We start from the raw sequence: 15,094 nt of genomic DNA on the forward strand, positions 1-15,094 counted from the left end.
GGGCCGTTCTGAAAACAGAACGGCCCGTTCTTATTTCAGAACGGCCCGTTCTGAAATCTGCTTCACTGGTGGTGTTTTAATTTTGCAACCAGAACGGTCCGTTCCGGTTTCAGAACGGGCCGTTCTGGGTCCAGGTGTTTTCAAAAAAAATTTCTCATCCACGTGGATGCCACGTATGCATCTACGTGGCGTCCACGTGGCCAAAAGTTAACACCGTTAAAACAATTTGGACGGAAGTCCCACATTGAAACCAATTAATTAATTTAAGACTAAATTGAAACCAGTTAATTAATTTGGGATCAAATTAAGACCAAAAATTAATAAGGGACTAAATTGAAACAAAAAAAGATTATAAGGGACCAAAATAAGATTTTAACCTATTAAATATGATGCACGAACAAGCGGTTCCGCACCGTTAGATTAAAATTGCGCTTCTTTTGGATAACATTTCATGCATTTCCTTATCTTAAAAATAGGTAACATCATCATAAATATCGATCGTTATAAAAACTGGGAAATCGCTACAGTGAACCACCCTGTTCGAAAGTGGAACGTATCTATGATAGCAACTATACAAGGATTCCAACTGGCCCAATCATAATTCCTTAGGACTTAATCCACGAAACATTCTTTATATTAGTCTTCTATGTTCTTCATGTATTCCTTTGACAGTTTAGTTTCCATTACCAACTGTTGTTCTTTGAGCAGAGAATAACCAGACTCAAGTAAAGCATCCAACGTTTGCTATCCAACAAAATACAAAAGCAGAGTCAACTTCATTCGCATTGTTTTCACAAAAACCAAATCAAGATGTTAAAACTTAAAAGGGAAAACAGAAAATATAAGAGACGGAAAAAGAAAAAGAAAAAAAAGACACGAAGGAAACAAGAAAAGACAGTCAAACAGGTCAGTTAAGTATGCTTGCTCAAATATTATCAGCTTTTCTAAAGAATAATTTCTCGTGAATGAAATGAAATGTCGAAATATTAGAATGAGTTAAAGGCTGTATATGTCTAATGACGCAGAGGATGCCTATATGTTGGGCAGAAAAAGAATTTGCCCAAATGAAAGCCAGTATTATTACATTGTCACATAAAAAATTACTAACAGTGAAAAATCTTATGAAGTGCGAGAGATACTAACGATGAAAATATCACAAAACATCATGGATGGAAATCCTTGAGGACAGGCTAGTATGGGTTAAATATTTATATATTAATTGATTTTTTAACATCTGAAGTCAAGTTTATTATGTTGTTGAAAATCACAATTCAAAACATCCTCTTGAAGAATTCAATTCAATTAAAAACGAACAAAACAGACTATACTTTTTAACTTCTATCTACTTAGTGGCAGACTGGAAGTTATGGACATAGAACATGCTTGCATAGCATAAATCAGTCAAGTCAATTTCAATTGCACTAGAATAGAAAATCCACGACACTAATTTGTTTTGGGGATTTTGGCAACTAGATCTTATCTTTTCATATTTGCCAATATTTTTCAACTGAAAAATGAGCTCTCAAGCAATATTTCATCGATACTAATTTGATCAACATTAAAGTACCATAACATAACACAGAGTAAGTGCAGAAACAGGGAAAAGGGCCGATTAATCTACCTCTGGAGGAATAAATACAGGAAGGCTTTGATCCTTTCTTCTTTTGAGAAGTTTGTTTCCAAAATTTTCAACACCTCCAATATCATCAATCCACTAAAATCCACCACAAACGTGTCTGTTATTAAAAAGTTGAAACTGAGCTTTATGGAAAAAATAAATGAATTTGGAATTGGATACTGAACTTGAACTTCCATTTTTCTGCTCTCGCGTATAATGGCGGTTGTCAGTTATCATTGTTGAAACATCAGCTATGTCAAGCATTGGTATTTATAACTATTGACCGTAGATAGTTGTATTAGTCATTCTCTTGTACCGTGAAAACATATTTCCTTAGTTATATAATATTAAAATGCAAGGTGATAGAAACATTAGCGTTCAAGGTTCTCCTTCTAGATTGTTTCTCTTAACATGACATTTGACTAGAGCCTTTTATGACTAAATGGTGAGGCGTTCAATCCTTGTTCCAATCTTCATAGTCAAACTAAATTTCAATACAAGGTGATGTGGGTACGTGTGCTGCCAGGCTTCAAGCCTTAAAGGATTCTTAGAGAAACAAACCATTCACCCAGTTTATGCAACCATGAATCCAAATATCGAATGTCTAATTTGACAAAGCAAGCCACTATCAAACAGTGAAAACCGGAAAGTACACAGCTTGAACTAGGTCGCTTTCACTCATGACTCAACCAGGCATCTCCTTTAGTACATGTTGTTTAGTAATCTTGTACTACACACGTAGTAACGTATAGAGAGAGCTCATGACACAAATTGGGCAATCATTGATGGTTATCTTCAAAGATATTACAAAAAAGGAGTGTAGGCAATAAGGCAAATGCTGCAGTATTAATTTGTCTACGGAAGGAACTTGATAAAAGTTAGCCTAAGGCCCTATATATAGACCCCGCAGCAAAATCCCATACTTCTAATGTAGGACTCAAATCCCATACCTAGTAATTGGATCCCAACAGAACTTCAACTAATTGTACATCCCAAGTTCTGATAGGATTTTGTGTATATAATTATTTACTAATAACTAAGGAGTTTGTCATGAAGCAACTTAATTCCCACACAGAACTCTCAGATATAATCAGTGAGTAATTTCGATAATACAAATTGATATCACAAAAAGAGAGAATTTATCATGGTATATCCTCTCTCTCTCTCTCTCTCACTCTGTTTTCTCCTTTTGATATCATTTGACCTGGTTCACCTAAACCTACTGTTAGTATTTTGATGGAATAATAAACAATAAGGCAACTATAAATTATAAGTTTGCCTTGTTGAAATGGAATACCGGATAGAAATCAGTAACATCTAAATGTAAAATTACCTTTAAAATAGACCTGTCATATGTACGTGATCTTAGAGCTCCATAAAAGTCCAATGCTGTAAACAACAAAATAAATGAAAAATATAAAACCCTGATATCTCAGACATGATGCCTTCAAAATTCTATCCTCATTACAAATTTGGTAAATGAAGAAATAAGTTACTTCAGATAAAGAATGAAATGAAATAAGTTACTTTAAACCATATCTGACACATATAATAACTACCAAGCTTGGAATAAAATAGCTAGTATGTGGACAAGCTCGAAATTTCAACCATATTACTATCAATCCATGGAAAAATAATTAGGTAACCATAACATTTTCCTCTATATTACTTAATTTATGAAATAATAACATGTTCTTTATAACCACTCATTCATGCTTTAACAACATGACTGTTAAATAAAACTTTTCCTGACCTACATGATATACAGATGAGTACCTTGATTCGGGAAAGTGTTGACAACCTTTTCAACTTCATCCCTAGATATACCATCTTTCTCATACATTCTGTGAACGATATTCAGGATATCTTCAAGGTTAGGTTGCCTGTTCCACATTTACGGAAAACATTTTAATTTTAAGGAAGAGTGGTTAGTGGTTACCTACCTCCATGAAATAAAATAAATTCAAGTCATTACATAAGCAATGCGATATATGATGCAATCATTCCAAATATAGCTTTATCAAAAACATCAATAGTGAAAATTCCACTTGCAACACTAATGTAAAACTTCAACTAAAACCTTTTATCTATATATGAATCCTAAAAAATTCCCTTGAAATGATAAGTATGATAATCCTAGAACAAGATGGATTACAATTTACCAATAAAACTTATCCATCCTTCCATCACGAATCAGTGGAGCATAAATAGTTGAAAAATCGTTCCCTGTTACAATGATTGGAATTCTGTTTGTGATATCTGAATCTCGCCAATCTTGGCCAACACTAACTCTAGTAGGATTGTCTGACAGATTCATAAGAGTCCCAACAACAATTTGATTGTTAACTGTCATCTGAGTATTCCCTGCATGAAAATAGAAAAACCTCATTTAATCAGTAATTGACCAAAAATACCTGCAACACACAATTAGAGTTTAATGAACAAATAAGGGAGTATGTACCAAAAATTACATAGTATTTATGTTTTACCATTCTAAATCAGATATTAGCTTACCAAATCTACCAAGGCCAGCGTCAATATCGTTGATCATCAAACAGCTCATTTTCCCCTGTATCGGGGAAGCAATACTACATAATGTCAGCAGATTAAACAATTGCAATAGCATTACTCAATTCAAAAAATAGGTATTGAAGCTAGAGGTAAAACTGATATAAAGAATCTTGAACTTTCAGCCAAATTAGAAAGTAAACATTGGACATGTCAGCCTTCAAGATGTCATCACTTGGTATAAACATTGTTCAAATAACACTGGACTGCGTTATCAAATCAAGGAATTGCAAAAACATCGTTCAACTAATAAATATTCAAGATAGAGGTAAAAATGGTATATAGAATTTTAAACTATTTCAGCCTAATTAGAAGGTGAACATTGGACATATCAGCCTTCGGTATTCCTCACTAGGTGTTTTTTTACACAGCAACAGTCAAGTTGAAGGTGCAGAATAGGAGTTTGAGCTTTCCCTTTGTAAGTTAGATCCCTTTGATGGTAAATATGAATAAGGATTTAGGCCCGGATTCTTGCATTTTCCAATGAAAAGCATACACTCCAATGCAATTTCTTCCTTGACATTTTCAAATAAATTATAGGGAGGGTAAATTCCAGTAAGTTTGATTTGGATCTGTTAGTATTTAATTTTAAACTGTTTTTCATGTTTTCATTTATCAATATTTTTAATAATTTGTTTCTAGTATCTTCATCAAAGAAATGATAACTCAATGCAACATTTTCATAATACTTACAAAGAAGAGAAAATTGTAGCATTCAACTTCCATAAAACATGGAATATTATCTTTTTCCGAACCCAAATTCATGAAATTAATCACATAAAGTAGCATTTTAACATCAAAACAAGACATACAGAAAACTTTAAAACTCCTAACTTGATTCTGGACCACTTGAGATGCTGTTCTATAGCGTTCACGAATCAATTTTCCTGGCTCTCCTGTGAATGGAAATTAATAGGATGGGGATAATTTTACTGGTAAAACATAACTATGTATGAAAATACACGAGAATCAAAATTAAAGAAACTGCATAAGCATGCATAATTAAATCCATTTTGAAATAAGGGTAAGAACTAATGTAAACAAAAATTGCAATGAAAACAATTTCCAAATAATTCCATCAATCATTTTTGAGTGTTAAATGGGAGAACTAATTAACATCAGAATCATATTATATCACAAAACAGACATTACTTTGTTCGTTTTTAATATTACTTGCTGATTGCCTTGAAGGAACAACGTCTATTAAGTATTAAAGCAAGCAACTTACCAGCTCTCTCTGATTCTAGTTCCCCAGCAGACATAATTACAGGTTCAATTCCCATGGCCTGAAATATAAGTTCTGTTTGAAATGATTTCCCTTGCCCTTTTCCTCCCCAAATACCTGGAAGAAAGTAAAAATATAGTTTAAACTTTAAAACAGAATGTGCAAAACATTCCCAATTGCATTTAGATTGATTATACATGAAGCCTGAAATTTTGTGTGCATAGGTTTCACTTTTTGGGCCAGATTAAATATAAAATTATGTGTGAACTAATAATAGACTAAAAAATGGGCAGAATAGAGGTTTGCCAAATTAGCATCAATCAACAATCGCATTACAGATGGAGACAAATACAGTTTTTTGGTGGAGACATACAGTTTTTGAATAGATATTACGAACAGCTGGAAGCTCACAATAACAAATTTGTGAAAAGAAAGAATCTAAAAATCTAAAATTAGTCCCTAGTTATTTGTTATTCTACATTCTTTAGGGTTTTAAACAAGCTACAGGAGAAATCATTCGCAGTTTGGTTGATACCTAGAATTAAAGGAACTTTAGCATTGATGATATGAGCTAGGTAGTTCTTCACAATGTGACATACTGCATTGACAGAAAAAAAGAAGTTACAATAATGCGGATCATGTATAAGTAGCATTTTAAAGTTGAATACATAGAGTTATATAAAGGAAAACAGAGATGAATCCAATCCACAATATATGAATTTTGTGATTTTAGAATATTTTCCCGGCAAGATTGGAATAGTTATAAGTGCACGAACTAACTAGATATTTTTTAAGTGAGTGGGATAAGAAAGCAGAAGGGTTGATAGAGTCACAGGATGATAAACATAATGCTGATAGAAAAATAGAGAATGCATTTAGAACAGGATGATGACCCATGGTAATAGGAGTATGTTAGAACCATTTTCTTACTACACCAAAATGACTGAAGACAGTTTCTTCAGATTGGCCCATTTTGAAAGAACTTACCAACTTTGTCCTGTGAAAAAAAGAGTGAAGAAAAGCTGAAAAATTAAGTAGTATCCCAAAAAAAAAAGAAAAAAGGAAAGGAGTAGGAAGTTGGTGAAGGAATGAGTTTGTTATTACCATGAAGAGAGGAGCAATGTAATAATCGCCCTGGAGGTATTGAAAGGACCTGGTAACTTTTTGACGATAATCAAAGACAATATCCGCTGCAGGAGGAAAGAAAAGGCCCGCGTTTTGTTAATGCATTTTTGAGTGTGAGAATGAAAGAAGGAAAAGAATAATTACAATCTTTGCCGAGAAAGTTGCCGGCGAAGAGAGAATCGATGACGCCAGCACGCTGGCCGACGGCGATGTTCATGTTGTCAGCCTCTTTGCCAAGTCTGTAGAGATAATCTCTTCCCTCGGCGTCTTTGGCTTCCCACGACGACTGCTGAGACAACCTCTTCTCCTTCTTCTTCTCTTCCTCACCATCACTACATCGAATTCGCATTCTCATTCTCTGTGCATGTACCCTTGAATTTGAATTTGGAATTGGAATTGGAATTGGAAGAAATGAAGGTGATAACAACTTGGCCATCGCTCACAATTCCCCGCCACTCAATCCTATATTATATAATATAATATAATATAATATATATCTTGTCTCAAGTCTCAAGTCTCAAGTCTCAAGTCTCAAATATTTATTTATTTATATATTCAGCTTAATATTTAATTAAATTCGAAAAAGATAAATAAATAAATAGAGAGTAGGCGGTAATTTAAGAATGTTTGATTACAAACAAGATAATAAAAAGTATCTAGAGTGTGTTGTCGTAGGGAACGCCTGTAGAGGGAATCCAAGAGTCGGCATCTAAGAGATAGGAAGCAGTGAAAGGAAGAGCTTGGGCTGGGTGGAGAAGGCGAGTAACGCCAGGCCACTGAACTCTACCATCGGTGTGGGAGCCCGGCCCAAGATTTAGAAACTCAATGTAGGTGGCTTTGTCAGTGGGCTGGTGCGGCATGGGCTCCCAACCTTTAGGGTCGACGAAGGAGTCGATGTAAGAGTGGAAGATGGCCACTCTGGAATAGGGCCTCAAGGGACGGCCCAAAGTGGCACGCACCTCCGACTTTCGGTCTGAGTCCTGCGGGGAGATGGTGAAGTTGCATCTCTGGAAAGTGAAACCCGTGTTGTCGTTGGGATCCTCTCGCGACTGAGCGGTGAAGGTCACGTAGGGTCGGTAGCGTGCGTAGAGCGTGCAGTCCTGGAAGACTGCGGCTGCATTCCCGTAGATGAAGTCGACGGTGCCGTAGATGTCGCTATCTTTGTAGAATTGACGCCCTGAAACCGCCCACAGCGTGTCTTGGAGGCCTTCGATGGAGCACCGGAAGAATATCGTCTTCTTTCCCTCGTTGCGAACCGCCACTGCACCGCTTGCGTTCAGCCCTGCCCAGTTCGCAAATCCCATGTTTTCCGCCATGAACCCTTCTCCACGGATATCTGCAACATCACCTTAACTTAATGATTAATTGTGTTACCAGTAAAATAGATTTACAAAAACTATATAATAATCTAATAGTGGGTAATATAATAAGATCAATAATCGATAATTGATATAATAGAATGTAAGTTATAAATTTAACTCAATTTTATAAAATAAGTTATAAAGCAAAAATTATTTTTTCATTCATATATATTATTATATTTTTATTTTTAGTTGATCTAAAATTTTTAATAAATAAATTTGTTGATTTTTATAATAGTTTTATATAAAATAAATATAAAAATAAAAAAATAAAAAGATTCTGAAAATTTTTATTGGATTCATATTCCTGTTGGGATTAATTAATTGAATCTATTTTAACGTAACCAATTCGAAATGTCGTTCTTGCTCAATCCTTATTCCCCTTTTTAAAAAAAATTGTTACTTGAGAAAAATATATTGCGTGAGAATTTGAACAATGACGTAATTATGTTGACAATGAGCACAGTAATAGAAGTAACACTCAAAGTAGTTTTCAATTGGCAAATTATGCTCACTACATGTAGAATTTGATTCTGAATAATACAGCAACCACAAGCATCGATCTGCACAGTGACGCCGATGACGACGACCAATTAGGTTAGAATTATATTCTTGTGGTAGTTTGCCAAATACCCATATAAAAATAATAAAATATATGGTTTGGTTAATTATACAGTGATACGTACTAAGATTTTTGTTGGGCGTTGGCGCATTGGCATTTGTTTTCTACATTTTGTAGTTTAGACTTTAGAGTCAGTGATCTAATTAAAAAATTCATCAAACATCTGCTCTTCTCCTGAGTACATAGCTGTAATCTATCACACATCGGCACCTGCCTCTAATTGCAGGCGAGTATACCACCCCTTTCCTTAATTTATTCTGCCTTCAAATATAATTACCAAATCAAGAAAAGTTGTGCTGTATATATCATGGGAACGTGAAAGAAGAAACCTAAATATTATTTGATCCCGTTAAATTGAAGCATCGATCAATCAATCAATTTACAATGCATATTTGTTGCCATAAATTTGGTGGTGTAGCCTTCTCTGTTCCAACTCGATCAAATCAAAGTACGTACAAAAAACTCGATGGGTATAACTCTTAAATTATTTAGTAGTATTAACGAATCTTCCATTCACACTACGCAGTCTTCTACCATAAATTGCATGTTTATGTTAGAGTTAGCAAAAAAAAGAAGTTCTATATAGCCTTTAAAATTAAATACAAAAAAAATGGAAAACGTAACGGTGAAGGTTTTTGACTGTACTCATGATGATTAAGAAAACAACATTGAATACGTAGGTTAAGAAAATTAAGCAGCACTGAGAGGTGAAATAGGGATGCATGATTAATAATTAAGAAGAAGAATAAAATGAAAGGAGGTGAGTTATACCTATGGTGGAACCATTTTGGTAGCCAACTATTTTGGTGTGATGAGGTCCATCTCCAACGAGCTTAATATTAGTCTTATGAGAAGGAATGAGTATATACTCTTGATAAGTACCTGCCCGAACGTGAATGGTATAAGGTTTCTCACTCAAGTCCGGAGCTTCCGTAATGGCTTCACCCACCGTTCTATAATCTCCACTCCCATCCTTCGACACGATAACAGTACCGTCGCAAAACACTGAAACCCAAACTAAAATCAGCAACACTACTGCAACTGTTGACTCCATCGTCTAATTAGCATGCAATGCAACCACGTTTTTCTTCGATGACAACCACGTTGACTTGTCTTGTGTACACTCTCCTTCTATTTGCTTCAACATATATATAAATATATATAGATGGAGAGAAAATTAATAGCTTATGATCGACTCCTTAACTTCACAGGGGAGTCCAAGAGAAAGATGCCAATTTTTTTTTAATTTTTTTTTGGTGTTTAACCATTTAGACGTACGTAAGAGAGAGAGCGTAAGGCAAAGGGTCAAGAAATTATTGATTTTAAAATTTATCTTTTGGCTAAATTTATTCCTGAGTAATACTACCCAATGAAACTATCCAATATAAAACTCCAAATGACAGTGCAAACATGTGTAATGTAAAGATGCAATTTATCCTTTAGAAAAAAAAAATACTAACCTATATATATATATATAGTAATAATGGAAGTATAACTTGTGTCCTCTGGGTCGTTTATTTAAAGTGGTACCTCGTATGTGAATTCATGCTCAAACTATATTAAAATCTTAAGATTTTATTAAGACAAATATTAAACTACTTATCATCCTGTTCTATTTTGAGTAGTTAGGAAAGAATCCAATCAACTTTTTTTACTTTTTTAGGCATATAAGAATCCAATGAATTTTTGTAAAACATAATTAATAATATGGCATGAATTTCATGGTGGTTGCAAATAAAATTTTGCATCGAGAGACGCTATCCTCCCAACTTTTCTCTTACAAGTTACAACTAACGCAGGTTAGGTGACCTAAAACACCAAACTGGATTTGGTACAAAATTCGGAGAAGTCAAAATCATCCCTAAAGAAATAAATTATGGTTTAATTTTTTATATGTATATTCGAAGAAGTGCTTATATAATTTACCTATTTAGTTTTTAATTAGGTTTTAAGTAAATTTTTCTTTTATAATATATTACTTATTTAGTATATACAGTAAACATTATAAATGTTTATTTTTTTTATATAAATATATAATATACATATACAATATATTTTAAATTTATGATAAGTAATTTATATTGAAATACAATGTTATTTTTAAATATTTGATAATTTCTTATTAAAAATATTAAAATTCAATTTAGAATCAAAAACGAAAAGGAAAAATTAAAATAGATAAATGGTTCAAAAAAATCTAATATACAAAAATGATAACAACTTCTAAAAATCTTTCAATTTAAAAATATCTCTTAAAAATACTTTTGTTAAAGAATAATTACTAAAAATATTTTCATGTAAGATAGTTATTTTAATTTATATAGAGAGACGATTTGTGAGAAATTAAAAATAAAATCATTTTTTGTGTGTATTTAAAACATTAGGACCCAATTTTTACTGTGAATTAATAAAAACTTTATAGTGATTATAAGTAATTTATATTCATACTTGGTAGATATTTATATAACCAAATTAAACTTGTTCTAGTGAAATAAATTATTTTACATTGATCAAAACGATCTTTTTCTACATTAATTATGTACTTAGTATGTCTAATAAATCACCGTGTCATATGTAAATTGTATAATTCTTAAGAAATTCATTGCAAAAAAGGTGATTTTATATAATTTCAATTTATAGTCTCCTTTAATTGGCACAAGAATAATAATATATTTCATTACTAACAACAACATTCCTTTTATCGAATTCTATAATGTTTGTCTCCCATTCCATTTTTAAGATAAATTTAATTCAATATACCATTCTTAATATTTTAAATTTTAATTGATTTTAATTTACAAAAGGTTTGATTTAATTAACATAGCCTAATATTTTTAGTTTTTTAGTTGCTAAGTTTTAATAACCTAATTTATGTCAACTATTAATATAGTCTAATTTAGTTTTATAAGTTTTAAGTTAGGTTAGACACTAGTATTAGCATAATGATTAGAGGTAAGAGATTAAAGTAGTAGAAACATAAAGTTTTTTGTGTTTATTTTTTGTCCTACTATGAGTATCCTTAACTCATTGTTCGCGTAATGTAACAGAAATAAGGATTTAAGTTTGAGAGAAACCTATTTTGAGGTAGACTCATTTGTGGCCTAGTAATTTAGCATAGTTAATTATGGAGAGTTATTTAATAAATATTGCAGTAAATATTTGATCAGATTGAATGTTATTAATTAAGTGTATATATATAAGAAGAAAAGAGTTAGAAATATGAATTAGAATTATTAAGGCGAGCAGAAGAGAGGAGGTGAGATGGGGTTGGAAGAGGAGAGAATAAAGTGAGGAGGGAGATGGTTTTAGTGGATGTTGTAGGTAAAGGGCCGGAATACTAATTTGGGCCAGGAATGGGGAGTGTGGTAGGTGTGCGGTAGGTAAAAAAGTCTTTAGGAATAAGAAAAAGAAGGGCGAACCGAAATTAGGCTTTAATTAGTCAGTCCCACAGGCCTAAGGGTCTTTCCGTTTATGCCCTTTACCAACCACCACCGTAACCAACCTTGCCTTTTATTTATTATTACAAATAGAAATACAAATAGAATGAAGAAGGCAGGTGTTTTGTGAGTTGCTCTTCTCTTTCAAGTTTCACCACAAACAAATACTAGAATGGAAGGAGGAAAGGAATTCATTTTCAGGTCCAAGCTTCCCGATATCTACATCCCCCACCACCTTCCCCTCCATTCCTACTGCTTCCACAATTTGACCCACTACGCTCAACACCCATGCTTGATCAATGCCCCCACCGGAGCCGTCTACACCTACTCCGAGGTGGACGCCACCGCCCGGAAGGTGGCCAACGGCTTCAACAAATTGGGAGTGCAACAAGGAGAGGTGGTCATGATCCTGCTCCCCAATTGCCCCGAATTCGTGTTCGCTTTCCTGGGAGCGTCTCACCGCGGCGCCATGGCCACGGCGGCCAACCCCTTCTTCACCGCGGCGGAGATAGCGAAGCAGGCCTCCGCCTCCAAAGCAAAGGTGGTGATAACGCAGGCCTCCTACTACGACAAGGTGAAGGATTTGGACGTGAAGGTGGTGTTTGTGGACGCTGTCCCTGAGGGTGAGGGTGAGGGTCTCCTTCACTTCTCACAGCTGTGTGAGGATAGCGAGGAGGTGGATGTAAGAATCAAAGGCGATGACGTGGTGGCGCTGCCGTATTCGTCGGGGACAACGGGGCTGCCGAAGGGAGTGATGCTGACGCACAAGGGGCTGGTGAGCAGCATTGCGCAGCAGGTGGACGGGGAGAACCCGAACCTTTACTACGACTGCGATGACACCATCCTCTGCGTCCTTCCCCTCTTCCACATCTACTCTCTCAACTCTGTTTTGCTGTGTGGGTTGCGTGCTAAGGCCACCATTCTCCTCGTGCCTAAGTTCGAAATCAACTCCCTTCTCTCTCTCATTCACAAACACAGAGTCAGCGTGGCCCCTGTCGTCCCTCCCATCGTTCTCGCCATTGCCAAGTCTCCCAACCTCAACAACTACGACCTTTCCTCCATTCGGCTCCTCAAGTCTGGGGGTGCTCCTCTCGGTAAAGAACTCCAAGACACTCTCCGAGCCAAATTCCCCAACGCCAGCCTCGGCCAGGTACGTTAATCAATACTATACTCAACACTCAACCTTTCATCTCTCATTTAATATATATAATATAATATATCCATCCATACAGGGTTACGGAATGACCGAGGCAGGCCCTGTCCTATCCATGTCCTTAGCTTTTGCTAAACAACCCTTCCATGTTAAACCAGGAGCATGCGGAACCGTTGTCAGAAATGCAGAGATGAAGATTGTCGATCCTGAAACCGCTCACTCTTTACCTACAAACCACCCCGGTGAAATTTGCATTAGGGGCCACCAGATTATGAAAGGTACCATACCATGCATCATGCATGCATCTTACTACTTCATTCAACTCCCTTGCATTGCTTCATTCATAAAAGGAGATCAATTTTTTTGTTTAACAGAGAGGTGAGGGACACAACCAACGGACTTTTTCTCTTTCTCTTATTTCAATATTTAAATAACAAATTCATGTGTTTTCAGACATCAAAACAGACACAAATCATATTTTTGTTTCATATTTAGTTTTATATATATAAAAAAATAAATAAAAAAAATTACCCTGTGTGTTTATTTTTGTAATGATAATAGGAGGGTAGATTGGAAGTGATTTAATAGCTGCGTAGGTAGCTGTAAATAATAGAGGATGGGAAAGAAAAGTAGTTTGGGGGGCTGATAACATTGAAAGAGTGTAGTTAGTTGGACATGAAGAGATGATGAAAGGAAAATATTAGTTGCACGCACGGGTGATGAAGTGAATCGTGTTGGATTGGAATTAATGTTCAGGTTATCTAAACGATGGTGAGGCGACGGAGAGAACCATAGACAAAGACGGATGGTTGCACACCGGCGACATCGGTTACATCGACGACGATGATGAGTTATTCATCGTTGATAGGCTTAAGGAATTGATCAAATACAAAGGATTTCAAGTGGCTCCTGCTGAACTTGAAGCCCTTCTTCTCACTCATCCTAAGATTTCTGATGCTGCCGTCGTTCCGTAACTCCTTTCTCCCTTTCACAATCATTAATTATTCTAATAATACAACTTTCATAATTAAATATAACTTCAATTTCAGAATGAAGGATGAAGCAGCAGGAGAGGTACCCGTTGCATTTGTTGTCACCTCAAATGGTTATACCGACACGACCGAAGATGAAATTAAGCTCTTCATCTCCAAACAGGTCCTTTCATATTTTTATTATTATTTTCATCTTTGCAATCCAATTACAATTAGGACCATCACTCTTCAATCTTCTTTTACATAAGTTTCTTTTTTAGGACAAAAGTTATTAAATATATTCTCATTTATTCATTTACAAAAATTAAATTAAATATCTCCATAGGCTATTTTACTTTAGTCACTCTGTGCATATACAGATAACCCTCCCACAATAAATGTTAAGAATAATTTTAAAATAAATAATCCAAGTTTTTGATAAATTTAGTAATCTCAACTAAATTAACTAATTTTTAGTTCAAAGATCTTGTAAATAGAGAGATAAAAAGGTAAGGTAAGGTGGACAATATAATTTGTCAAAAAAATTTATAAATGCTGCACCTACCCCACCTCCCACCTAATTTTAAAGGCCTCAGTTTCAGGTATAATATAAATGTGTGTTTAATTAAAATATGTAGGTATGGAGCGTAATGAATGAGTTTGATTTGTGCAGGTGGTGTTTTACAAAAGAATAAATCGAGTATTCTTCATTGATGCAATTCCCAAGTCACCGTCAGGCAAAATCTTGCGTAAGGATCTAAGAGCAAAGCTAGCAGTAGCAGATGTTCCCAATCCCAAGTGAAAACGAAAGCCATTGTATGCATTATGCTTGAGGATTATGTTATTAAACCATATATGCTTCCTAACAGGAACAAGCTTGAGGATTCATACCTTTTACATGTATAAGTTACGAGTGTGATTTTCTCCAACAACTACTATCTTCTGTATAAATTGAATCTGTCAAGGACTTTCACCTTCTATAATATCCAAATTTTATTTTTTTTTTTGTAAAAA

General features: G+C 34.7%; 3 protein-coding genes across 7 annotated transcripts; 1 reads left to right on the plus strand and 2 right to left on the minus strand.

Moving 5' to 3' along the window:
- Nucleotides 1-415: 415 nt before the first annotated feature.
- Nucleotides 416-7,065, minus strand: LOC109812645 (P-loop containing nucleoside triphosphate hydrolases superfamily protein). 4 transcript variants are annotated; one of them, XM_020376647.3, is made up of 12 exons: nt 6,681-7,056; nt 6,516-6,601; nt 6,399-6,408; nt 5,947-6,009; nt 5,415-5,528; nt 5,021-5,082; nt 4,133-4,187; nt 3,781-3,982; nt 3,395-3,501; nt 2,952-3,007; nt 1,622-1,714; nt 416-744 (listed from the first exon to the last, which is right to left on the minus strand). In XM_020376647.3, exons 1-12 carry the CDS (start codon nt 6,970-6,972, stop codon nt 637-639), a joined length of 1,248 nt encoding a protein of 415 aa, XP_020232236.1. In that variant the 5' UTR covers nt 6,973-7,056; the 3' UTR covers nt 416-636. The 4 variants fall into 4 exon arrangements, 3 of the variants coding, with proteins under 3 accessions (XP_020232236.1, XP_082922019.1, XP_082922020.1); XR_003805398.2 differs by having other exon boundaries at nt 688-744; nt 1,622-1,736; nt 6,681-7,065; XM_083065893.1 differs by lacking the exon at nt 1,622-1,714 and having other exon boundaries at nt 6,681-7,064.
- Nucleotides 7,054-9,882, minus strand: LOC109812646 (putative pectinesterase/pectinesterase inhibitor 46). Of its 2 annotated transcripts, none has more exons than XM_083065895.1 (2): nt 9,291-9,882; nt 7,054-7,884 (listed from the first exon to the last, which is right to left on the minus strand). In XM_083065895.1, the coding sequence occupies exons 1-2, from the start codon at nt 9,571-9,573 to the stop codon at nt 7,193-7,195; spliced, it is 975 nt and encodes a 324-aa protein (XP_082922021.1). In that variant the 5' UTR covers nt 9,574-9,882; the 3' UTR covers nt 7,054-7,192. The 2 variants fall into 2 exon arrangements, with proteins under 2 accessions (XP_082922021.1, XP_020232240.2); XM_020376651.3 differs by having other exon boundaries at nt 7,054-7,872; nt 9,291-9,852.
- Nucleotides 9,883-12,049: 2,167 nt separating this feature from the next.
- LOC109812676 (4-coumarate--CoA ligase 1) lies at nt 12,050-15,094 on the plus strand. The gene is made up of 5 exons (XM_020376696.3): nt 12,050-13,106; nt 13,189-13,387; nt 13,866-14,079; nt 14,159-14,264; nt 14,754-15,094. The coding sequence occupies exons 1-5, from the start codon at nt 12,129-12,131 to the stop codon at nt 14,880-14,882; spliced, it is 1,626 nt and encodes a 541-aa protein (XP_020232285.2). The 5' UTR covers nt 12,050-12,128; the 3' UTR covers nt 14,883-15,094.

Source organism: Cajanus cajan, chromosome 10, assembly GCF_000230855.2.
Source record: "Cajanus cajan strain Asha chromosome 10, NIPB_CcT2T_4, whole genome shotgun sequence".
Lineage (NCBI taxonomy): Eukaryota > Viridiplantae > Streptophyta > Magnoliopsida > Fabales > Fabaceae > Cajanus > Cajanus cajan.

What these genes read in the sequence shown, in the direction of transcription:
- LOC109812645 (XM_020376647.3), bottom strand. Translation starts at nt 6,972, where the DNA reads ATGGCCAAGTTGTTATCACCTTCATTTCTTCCAATTCCAATTCCAATT. An exon ending in ACTAGAATCAGAGAGAGCTG is followed by an intron (nt 5,083 to 5,414) that starts GTAAGTTGCTTG and finishes TTCCATTCACAG; the next exon opens with GAGAGCCAGGAAAATTGATT. An exon ending in CGCTGGCCTTGGTAGATTTG is followed by an intron (nt 3,983 to 4,132) that starts GTAAGCTAATAT and finishes ATTTTCATGCAG; the next exon opens with GGAATACTCAGATGACAGTT.
- LOC109812646 (XM_083065895.1), bottom strand. Translation starts at nt 9,573, where the DNA reads ATGGAGTCAACAGTTGCAGTAGTGTTGCTGATTTTAGTTTGGGTTTCA. An exon ending in CCAAAATGGTTCCACCATAG is followed by an intron (nt 7,885 to 9,290) that starts GTATAACTCACC and finishes CATTAAGTTAAG; the next exon opens with GTGATGTTGCAGATATCCGT.
- LOC109812676 (XM_020376696.3), top strand. Translation starts at nt 12,129, where the DNA reads ATGGAAGGAGGAAAGGAATTCATTTTCAGGTCCAAGCTTCCCGATATC. An exon ending in CCAACGCCAGCCTCGGCCAG is followed by an intron (nt 13,107 to 13,188) that starts GTACGTTAATCA and finishes CCATCCATACAG; the next exon opens with GGTTACGGAATGACCGAGGC. An exon ending in TCTGATGCTGCCGTCGTTCC is followed by an intron (nt 14,080 to 14,158) that starts GTAACTCCTTTC and finishes CTTCAATTTCAG; the next exon opens with AATGAAGGATGAAGCAGCAG.